Source organism: Glycine max, chromosome 6 (assembly GCF_000004515.6).
Source record: "Glycine max cultivar Williams 82 chromosome 6, Glycine_max_v4.0, whole genome shotgun sequence".
In the NCBI taxonomy this organism is placed as follows: Eukaryota; Viridiplantae; Streptophyta; class Magnoliopsida; order Fabales; family Fabaceae; genus Glycine; species Glycine max.
In genome coordinates this window covers 6,114,216-6,125,070 of record NC_038242.2, presented here as the reverse complement: position 1 = coordinate 6,125,070, position 10,855 = coordinate 6,114,216, and the positions used below count along the sequence as shown (strand labels likewise).

At 32.3% G+C, this 10,855-nt stretch overlaps 1 protein-coding gene across 1 annotated transcript; it reads right to left on the bottom strand.

Annotated features, from left to right (window-relative positions):
• Positions 1 to 2,447: 2,447 nt before the first annotated feature.
• On the bottom strand, positions 2,448 to 10,267 carry LOC100781922 (uncharacterized). Its single transcript, NM_001255346.3, has 15 exons — positions 10,058 to 10,267; positions 9,446 to 9,573; positions 9,163 to 9,234; positions 8,971 to 9,084; positions 7,870 to 7,938; positions 7,716 to 7,772; positions 6,499 to 6,552; positions 6,356 to 6,418; positions 6,136 to 6,198; positions 5,671 to 5,835; positions 5,436 to 5,591; positions 4,697 to 4,777; positions 4,535 to 4,596; positions 4,281 to 4,413; positions 2,448 to 2,806 (listed from the first exon to the last, which is right to left on the bottom strand). The coding sequence occupies exons 1-14, from the start codon at positions 10,218 to 10,220 to the stop codon at positions 4,320 to 4,322; spliced, it is 1,341 nt and encodes a 446-aa protein (NP_001242275.2). The 5' UTR covers positions 10,221 to 10,267; the 3' UTR covers positions 2,448 to 2,806; positions 4,281 to 4,319.
• Between the last annotated feature and the right edge of the window lie 588 nt (positions 10,268 to 10,855).

Sequence of the window (10,855 nt, the reverse complement as noted above, 5' to 3'; positions counted from 1 at the left end):
TTCTATTTTAAAAAATTAAAATAATTAAATATAAAAATCAAACATAAAAAGGTTTTAAATGATAGTTAAAAGTAAATTAAAATAAATATTTTTAATTATACTAATTTTTAGTTTTAAAATTAAAGAGTAGACTTAATTATATTTTTTAAATTTTATGATTTAAGTATACATTTAGTATTAAAATTAATAGCTTATATTAACAAATTGGATGATTGATCTAGTGTTGTTTCATGTGCTATCATGACTTATTAAAATTTTAGGTTGGATAGAAATTATAAAGAAGCAAAATTGGTGTGTGGTGTTTATAGATGAAATAGTGAGTCCAAATTTGATGCATGCAAGAGTAGAATTGATAGTAAGGGTGCACAACCAACATTTTCTTTTGTCTTAACCTTTGGTTCATTAAGAGAGAGACTCGAGTAAATATAATTTTTGATACAAATGATAATATATAAGTGAAAGGAAAGATAAATTCCCACACAACATAAATTATTTGATTATTCTTTAATAATTTAGCTTCTTCCAACACCGTTATCAAATATTACCTTTGTTTCTAAATGTAATTTTTTTTTAAATGTTTGTTCCTTTTCATAAAACTTTTTGTAAGTTATTTTTTATATTAATTATTCTTTATTACAATAACCTTAATCATTTTATAATAAATGGTATAAATAAATAAGATAACTTTATTATCTCTCTATAAGGATTTGAAAAAAAAGACAGACACATTAATTAATTAACAATTATTGAGTAAAACAAGAAAATTAATAGCCCCAATAATTTTAAGAACAATTTTAAAAAAATTATAATTAATAACTAATTTAATGTTAATAAACTTTTTACAAAGAATGTAAATTACTTGAAAGAGTCTAATGTAAAAAAAGTAAACAAATATAACAGTCTTCACATTCCCACGCTCCAGCACCGGCCATTACCAAATATCATCATAAACAATGAAACAATTTCTTCACGGATTTTTTACCAGATGTCACCATAAACAATGAAACGCTTTCTTCACGTCTTTTCTTCTTTTTCCTTTTTACCTTAAATACGACTTGAGAGTAAAAAAAGAAAGTCATGGAATGTGTTCAATAAAATGAGAGTGATGAGCAAAACTCAATCAAACAATTGGTACTATTAATAATTGAACATTGAAACATCGTGTTGTATCAGTAGGTTGTGATCTATGGCCAAGCATGAGGGCAACGACCTATAATATGTGGTGTCAAGGGGTGAATATAGGAAGAAGCGTATCAAGAGGAGTTGCAATATCTCACTTAAAAGAAATTAATGTGAAAATGATGAGCTTAAGCTATCAAAGCAACAAGCAAGGCAGATAGGGTTACAATTACAACTCCACCTTTGCTATTAATTTAAATTTATTTATTAATATTTTATATTAAACAACTTATTTATTAATATTTTATATTAAACAACTTAACCAAATCGTTTGCAAGTCGGATCAATAAATTAAGCAAAAAAAAAAAAAACTCATTTATCCCAAGATTTAAGAATGAAAAATAAGAAATTGACGCTTTTCAATCAAACAACCTCGGATAAAATCATATAGGTTACCGATACTCATGGCATGGTCCATGTTCTTAGAATTCGACTTTCCAAAACCATTCAAAGCAAAGTAGTATCTGTTCAATTGAGTCCACCAATATCCATCCATTGAAGAAAAACTCAATGACTCAACCCTTTGTCTAATGCAACAAATTTAGAACCAGGGTAAATTATTTTTTCTAACTACTAAACCATATACATATAATGCATAACATTATTTACATCCTAATTAACAACTAGGAAGTATTTCTATCATTAGTCAAACAAAAAAGAAATCTAGGTATATAGATGTTTGGGAACCAAAAGGATCAGTTAAAAATGATATATGTAAATATTATAAATCGTTTGATATTATCTGTGATCTTGATTCCTACGAATAAAAAAAACATTTGGGACAACTTATGTTTTGATATTTCAGCAGTTTTTTTTAGCAAAAAGAGTTGTTGCAAAATAAGATTGTCCATTCAAACCATAAGTCGTAAACTGAACCGTACTGATCTTCCTTTACTTCTAAAACAAATCCAATCATAATTTGTGAACTAAATCATATTGATCACCAAGGAATTTAATTCAGTTGGTTAGTTGGTTGGACATAATGTATAAGTATTGTAAACTTTGTACCCGTGTTAAAAAAAACATATTGATCTTCCTTTCCTCCTAAATCTAATTGAACCACACGATATAAACAAAACTAAACCAGTTGTCTCGTTTCTTTCTAAAACAAGTGTAGATCAGGAAAGACAATGAATCCCTCATGTAACGATAAGTCAATCAGTTCTGTACGTTGCAGAATATGAGATTACAAACAATTGTTTTGCGATTTTCAATGGATAATTCAAGAAACTAAACGGAAAAGAAGGGGGGAAATCAGTAAGTTCCAATGAAGAGCAACTCATGAATTAGTTTCTTTTAGTAATAAATTTCAAGTTCCACAGACAACCGCAATAGACAGGAACTAGTTCTGATTCTAATAAACATACATTATGAGGAAACATTTTTACTATGTCAAGAATTTAAGAAAATAAAACCAGCAGGAAAAGGGAGTGCAAGGTCTAATAACAAATATAACAAAGGGATAAACTGATAATACATAAACACCTAAACATATTGTGTGCCCTTTTCTACAGTGAAACATCCTAAAGTTACCTCACCCAAAAAAAGAGAAGTAAAATATTCAAAACCCCACACGACAGGAAAGATACATCCCCCTCAATAAGCCCGTGCGAACAGGAAAAATTATCTGCAATAAACAGAAACGGTATGTTTTTCAGCATTACATTTCAATATAGTTAGTGACAAACAAAATGATGTTAAAAACTTAACTGCACAATAAACAGCAAGTCTGCTAATGAAATAAGAAATCCTGCATTGCTTCATAGTTTCATGCTTGCATTTATGACAATGATATGTAAGGAATTTAAGAAGACTTATGGGCATCGACCCCAAAGTAATATGCCCCATTTCAATCAACTAAATATGATTTTCTACCCCTAAGATGCTCAGACAATGTCACCAATAGCATTCTACTTTCCATTCTTCTATTTTTGTTGGCCCTCATTCCTCTGTTCATATCAATTGTCAAATTCGAATAGCTTTGAGCATATGATGTATCCTCTAAAGTCCAAGACTGTTAATGCTCTTTACTTGTTTTGCTTAAATTAAGAAGATATTAAGCCTTAACTCAAGTGGCACCTAGCCCTTAAGAGATTGATTGACCCTGGGACCAAATCCCCCTTTTTCCTCCATTTTAACCTACCCTCCCTCTCCCTACACTAGGTCATAGGCCTCCTTTATAACACACTAGGAAAAAGTATTTTCAAGATATTAATTTCACAAGGTAGGCAATCATTCTACAGTGATGTATCTCCAAATGCGAAACAAAATTATGATGTTTTACCCTTCCGAATGAAATCACATAAATTGACATAAACTAAACACATTAACTAAATAACTTACACGTGCTATGGCACTTAACATTTTATCCTTATCCTCAAAAACAATTGTATAATATGCCAGTGGCTTATTAAACACCACAACATGACATCAAAGCAGAAATTGAGGAGGAAAATGGGCCACTCGTTTTTCTAATGTTAACATTTATTAAGCTGCTTTACAATGTCTGTTTTCCTCTCAAAAATATTAATTCACAACAAGGTGGTTTTGGTATTTAAAAGACCAAACAAAGCTTCTCAAGGATGTTCAGTTCAACACCCAAAACTATTTCCCCTTTAGCTGTCAATCTTTGATGAAAATCAAATCAGCCACTCAATTGAAATCCAAGATGGCAAAGGATTTCATCATATAAAAACTGAGAAATGTCAACAACACACTCTTTAACATACTTTGTTCTATCTTGCCCAACAAAAACATTTCCATATACACGGCTAAGAATAGAACATATTTTTCTAAAGGAATCTATCATTACATGAAAATCATGTGGGACCTGTTAAATAAGGAGTAGGGCTCAAATCATTTAGTAGAACCCACATGAATGTTACCCAATAACAGTGTGTCAAAGAGTGTCTTCATTAACATTAACAAAGCAAATCGTGCCACACAAGCATGATAAGTAACAGCTTGTGGTAAGATATAACAGCACACTTTGCATCATGCATGCCGCATAAAATAATTAGTATAAGATGAAACTGGGCTAGTCATTACATTTGTAGTAATGAAGGCATCCTTAAAATCAATAATAGAATAGATTAGCATACCTAAACTTTCCAGGGAAAAAAATAAAGCAGGAACCAACTTCATGTTGTGTGCTTGTCTAGATGCCCTCGCTTATGTTTACGTCGTGCATGGTGATTGTTTCCATTTCGAGCAGGTTTATTCACTTTTTTGCTACTGCAGACAATAAAAAGAGTCTATTAGTAATAAGTTCCAATCACACATATCAAAAGGACATACAGATCAACAAAGAGCAAATCAGCATATGGATTTTGAAAAAGACATTTAAAAGACTGACCAGAAAACAGCTGAAAACACTCTAGCCACTAAAATAATAGGTAAAGCCAAAAGGGCAGAGGCCTGCAAAAGTGAAAAATTGACAATATATTTGTCAAATCAACCGATCCACTGTCAATTTCAGTAATATTAATCAGGACATAGAAAATCATTCATTGCATACCGCAAACCATTCCAACTCTTTAGTAGCAAGAGGTCTAGTAAGCTCGTGCTTTTTCAGTGTCTCTTGGACAGAAGCTTGGACCTTCATGAAAAAAAAAATCAATACTCAGAAACTGCAATTTATCCTTATACAATACCAGGCCTAATTTTCAGCATTTCTTGATTAAACAATAATTAGAGAAGTTAACAGAACTTTTTAGTAATGCAGTAGCATTGAAGGAAAAGGTTATTCCAGATCCTGGAACTGCATGAAATTCAGTGAATATGCAGCCAAGAAAATAAAATCCTAGTTCTATATATCACAATCACACTATGATAAATGAAAAGGAACTTAAGAAACACTTTTAACCAAATCTGTCTTCAGCAACATCAAAGTTAAGTCTAAATCATGTTATGATCTCCAAACTAAAGTAAGAAATTTTAGCATGTAGCAGTCACGAGTAGACACTCATACTGCCCCCTAAAATTAATAAATACATAAATTTAGTGCTGCAACAATATCAAGTTGGTTTTCACTATATTTACTCTTTTATAAACAACCTATACTGATTGCACAAACGAGCAACTATAAATTTTAAAAGACAGAGACTGCCACCAAAGTTCATATTTCTATTTTCTGATGAGTATGTAATACAAAATATAAAAAATAAAAGCATTGATATCAGCAATGAATAATGGAAAATACAATAAGGATTTGCATAATTTTTTCAATATCTTAAAAAGAAGATGAAGCCTGAAACCTGGCGATGATATGTAGTAGCTGATTCCAAAAACTTCCCATAAGTGCGAACAACCTCCTTTGTGTAGGGCTTCAAAACTACCTGTACTTTATCAACATGAGGTTTAGCTGCAATAGCAATCTGATCAATGTATGGCTTGCTGAACTTTCTAGCTTCCTGTCAACCAGTAGTGAATACCTTAAGAAACACATCAGCAAACAAACAAACCATAAGAATGAATTGAAGAGGTTCATACCTGATAATAAGGATCTACAAATTCTTTTGCCTTGCTTAAGTGGGGAGAAATTGCATTCTTTGATGCCTCGTAAACTTCAACAGTTTTCGTGGTCAATAATTGCACATGAGGTTCAGCATTTGTCTTCACCACAGACCACTGTTCTTTTACAGCTGGGACCCATTTCTTCAATTGAAAAAGAGAAAGAGTGAGAAAGAAAATAATTTAATTTGTCTGGGTATTTAAGAAAACCTAGAAGCTTCTTACAAACAAGGAAACTCCCAAATGGATGCCATATTATCAGGATGAGGGAAAAACAGATAGATTGTGAAGCAATTCCAATATCTAGCCATAGGACAAGGTAATTGCGGTAATCAACTGATTAAAAGTGCATGCCTTTTGGCCATCATTACGTTACCACATACATAGATGCATCCCCAGCAAAGCATAGCAAATAACTGAAAGATATAAAAATGGAGGTCTTACAGTTTTAATGGTTTCCACATGAGGTTCAGCCCACTTTCCAGCTTGTGCCTTTTTCTCTAGGGCCTAGAATAAATAGGAAAGGCATTGAAATGAAGAAGCCATATGACTTGCTTGTAGTAATAAAGAAATAAAATAAACATTGTATTTGTAATTGATTAACATGTCAAGAGAAATAACAGATAAGAAAGATTGATAGCCAAAATAAAAACTAAAGCATTACCTTTTGAGTAACCATTTCCAAAGCAGGTTTCCCATGTTTGTTCCAATGACTATCAACAAAAGACTGGCACAAGGATAAAATTCTCAGAACTTGTGAGGAAGGCTGTTCTAACAAACATTAGAGGGGATACAACATAGACTCACCTTACTATGAATATAGTGAACAGCAAGCCAAGGGGGAAGCCAAGCACCATGAGTCTGATTATAACACCAGTGACCAGTATGCATCAATTCAATGCACATAATTATAATTATTCATATTCATATTCATATCATCAAGATTTCAAGAGAATGGAATGGTTTTCAAAATCTATCATTCATTGTAGCAATAGGAAGCTGCTGCTTACAAAAACAAAATGAAAATCTAAAATCCCAAATTTAACAATTGTAAAAAAAATGTGGTAAAATCATTACAGAATGCATTTCAAAGCAATAATATTGTGAAAACTTGGTTTCAACTAAAGATTTTACATTTTCATATTTAAAGGGTATTCGGGCTGGGTGTTCTAGGTTATGGATATTAAACTGGATTTAAGCAACACTTAAAGCAGTTTGGCATTTGTTTGGAGCAACATAAAAATTTAGATCTCAAGTTTAGGTCTCACCCTGGCTGTCTGTGAGTGTGACTCAAACATATTAAGGCTAACCTTTCTATGATCGAGTCACATGCTAGTTTGAGTTATGGGGTTCCACAATGGTTTGAGCTTTCTATAGTCCCTTGCTGGTGTTTGTTGTGTTTTCAATAAAATTTTGGAATGCCAAGTGTTGCTGGTAATAGCAGCTCTCTCCAGACTAACCACACTCAAAAGATCAAATAAAGGATGAATTATATAAGATTTTATAGCTTTTCTATTTTGCGAAATATAAGTTATGAGCTTATGGACTCCATTCATTTAATACTTAATTTAATTTGGAATTTATACCTCGGAAACCAGCATTTATATGTACATGTATGTGTGTTATTTTAAAAAATTATTTTATATAGTATGTAACATCTATACTTCTACAGTTCACTTTTACTTGACCCTCCGGTGTTTTTTTGGTAAAAGAAGGGTTTTTGAGAAACCTGGTCAGTGCCACCATGGTTATCACAAAGACTTTCCTGGATTTATTGTTAAGATGTTGACATTGTAAGTAACAACCCTAAAACCTTAGCCATCGAGATGAACTATTCGCAATTGTGCAAGGTTATAAAATATAAAGACACAGAATTAAAAGAAATTTTTCGGTTTCAGATAGAAGGCACAACGTTGATAATTAACCTGGACTACTTTGGAGGTTTTCAACTGGCTATCAAAATTTACAGACATGTAAGATAGATAACATTGTTTAGATAGTCAACTGAATTGATGAATTATTACCTCCCTCAGCTCTTTTTCTATGGCAGTAGCCTCAAACTTTGCCTTCACCATTTCTTCCTAAATAAGAATATTAGGTGAAAACAAGAGATTTCCATTAAAAACATCATCAAGCATCCTGCACAACATAGATAAGAAAATCTATGCACTAACATACCTCAGCAACTTTAAGAGCACGTTCAGTTTTTTGAATTTTTTTCTTCTGTTCCTCATTTATCTTTTGAAGCTGTGAAGAATGTACTACTCAAGTCACCACATCATCCTTAAAGACAAAATGTTTCGATAACTTGAAATTTAAATTGATTACAGTACTGCAGGTAACTAGTGAAAAATAATAACAAATGGTTTTTGATTTAATTTTGCATGTGATAGAACTAAATAGCTTTAATAGTAATTCTCTTTCTCTTTTATCTAAAATGAGTAGGATCATCCTAAAGCCAAAAGGCAATAGATATTTATACTGACTAACATGACACTAAAAGCTAATTACAATGCTGCAGTAATACACAATACATTAGTAGAGGAAGGCAAGTCAAGCCATGCGTAATCCAAAAGCATGCACCAATCAGGAAAAAAGAATAGTAAATTCAACATAGCACCAACAAATAACCAGCAAGGTGCTGCTGAGTTCTGACTTAAGTTGCTTAGACCTACAGAAGGAACCTAAAAGGGAATATCCTAATTCACACTTGCTTGTCATTAATAGCATTAAAAAATTTACACCATCAACAGGTCAAATTAAACTCTCAAAATTTCCTAATTTGAGGATCAATACAACATATTAAGTCATAGTGGGAGGGGAAAAGTAAAGGTACACAGGATTACACAAGCAAAAAATTAGCAGAGAAGTATTTTTTAGCATGTTGATCACAACTAGAATAATACAGTTATAATCACAGTACCAAGGAAGGAGGGAGACAGAGAATAACATGTGAAAAGCTAAAACTAGATATTGAGAAAGTGGAGACTGGAGAGTAAGATGCCCTTTCCATTGTGAGCATTGACCATGATGTGGTGCACAGGGTACTCCTAGAACAGATCAATTTTATTACTGGGCACATTGTCAAGAAGGGAATAGGACTCAGCATAAGTGTTTTCAAATGAGTAAATTGAGAAACATTAGTAATGTCTTTACCAAGAACAATTACACAAAAATCAACGGTAAATAATGAAAAAGAACTAGTTCCAGAGACAACAAACTTGAGATGTAATTAAAGCAGGTTTGGAAGAAAAAAATGTAGCCAAATGTAAAACTTACATCTTCTAATTTTGAGTTCAAGTCATGAATCTTTTTCTCTAACTCAGGTACTCGAGTTTCCCAGTTCACTTTCTCCTTGTTTTGTGTTTCTAGTTCCCTTTTAAGCTTGTCCACCTGCATAAAGAATTTCAGAGTGTGCACTATAGAATATCGATCGTACATGATACATCTACTGGCTCATTCATGCATAACCTGCTTCTGTAGTTCACCAGCACGTGCATGAGCCTTTCCAACCTGCTCCTCAGCATCCAGTGACCCTTTTTTCTGAGAGGAAAAATTATTTTTGAAGGTTTTTTAATATACAATAATATAAACAAAATAAGAAACGATACTAATAATAAAGTATGAGAATAGCATACTAGCATTTACTGCCGTTACTCAAATTATTAACACATGAAGTAAGAAATACAACAACCAATATTTAAAAAAAAACAATATAATAAAGAAAAATTCTAAGCCAGATCTAGTCCCACACCTGGAGAGAAGCAATCTCATTCTGCAAGGATTGTATGGTAATTGATTTATCTTCAATGGACTTTTCTTTTTCTGCTATAATTTCGTCCTTCTTCTTCACTTCTTCCAACTTTTCGCTGATTTGAGACTCTTCAAAATAAAATTAGGCACGACATGTATAAGCCATAAAAAGAAACCATCAGAAACTACCACATATCTAGACGAAAAAAGTTAGGGAATTATAACTCCTTAGTATATATAGGGTCACTTCAATCATAAATCATTAGCCATTACGCAAAAAAATGACTTGTATAGAGATCAATCAACAACACTTTCGCCAACAAAATAAATAAACTAAAAAAATTGTTTTTAAAACACAACGCTTTCTCCTACTCAGAGGCTGCAACAAATTGAAAATTGTGAACACGACAACACAACGACTCGCGATTATAACACGGTCCTTATTTCAAAAACAAAAATAGCACAGAAATAAATAAACAAAAAAAATGGTAGACGTGGACTTTTCGTAACGGAACAGTGCAACTACTAATAAAATTGAAATCTAAGAAAGGAAAAAAAAACGAGATTAAAAAAATAGTTAGGTTTTTATTTCGCATAGAAGATGAAAACATACCGAGAATTTGGATCTTGGAATTGAGTTGATCTAATTGGATCCTGATGGCGGAGGTATCAGGCTCTGGAGTGCTTCCTTCGATGGAAATATCGGCTTCGGCCCCAACGATGGCGAAAATTAGGGTTACAGAAAGCGCAAAGACGAAGAGCTTCGGAGGCGCCATCGCAATGCAGATTTGCCTTGCCGCCAACAAAGCTTCGGAGTTCGGAGAAAAAACAGTGTCTTTGCTGTTCTGATATTTATAACACCGTCGTCGGGAAGGTTTCTATTTTCCTTTTTCGTTTTCATTTACATTTTTTAATAAGAAAAAATAGCATATTCACTCTTTTTCTTTATTTTAGTATATTCACTTTAGCTATTATTGAATCAGAAAATGTCTTGGACAGAAATTTTAATTAATTTTATATATTAAACACCTTAAAAATGGTGTAAACATTAGTACCTATTCATACATAAAAAAAATTAGAAATTAGACTTCACTTTTTTTTTTCTCTGGTGAATTAAGAAATTATAAACTTTTCAAGTAAAAGAAAAAAGATGAAAAATAAATAAAGAAAAAAAGGAAACACGAGGTGGGCGTGCGTGGTTGATTCTTCCTGGCCGGTCCAGTCTATGTTCTAAGAGAATCTAATCTGATCTTTATTTATGTTTTTTTTTTCTTCTTTTTTGTGACAATATAATATTTATTTTAATGCGATGCGATGTGAACATGTGGCAAGCCAGGGCCACCAAAATCCAATGATTTCATTGATAATATTATTGATGGAAGACAGTTTTGGAGCAATCGATGAACTTCTT

Bases quoted from the DNA above. Each gene is read 5' to 3' on its own strand.
- LOC100781922 (NM_001255346.3), bottom strand. From the start codon at position 10,220: ATGGCGCCTCCGAAGCTCTTCGTCTTTGCGCTTTCTGTAACCCTAATT. The intron at 4,597-4,696 runs GTATGCAATGAA...TCACTTTTGCAG, and splicing joins AAGAGTTGGAATGGTTTGCG to GCCTCTGCCCTTTTGGCTTT. The intron at 4,414-4,534 runs GTCAGTCTTTTA...TATTGTCTGCAG, and splicing joins GTGTTTTCAGCTGTTTTCTG to TAGCAAAAAAGTGAATAAAC.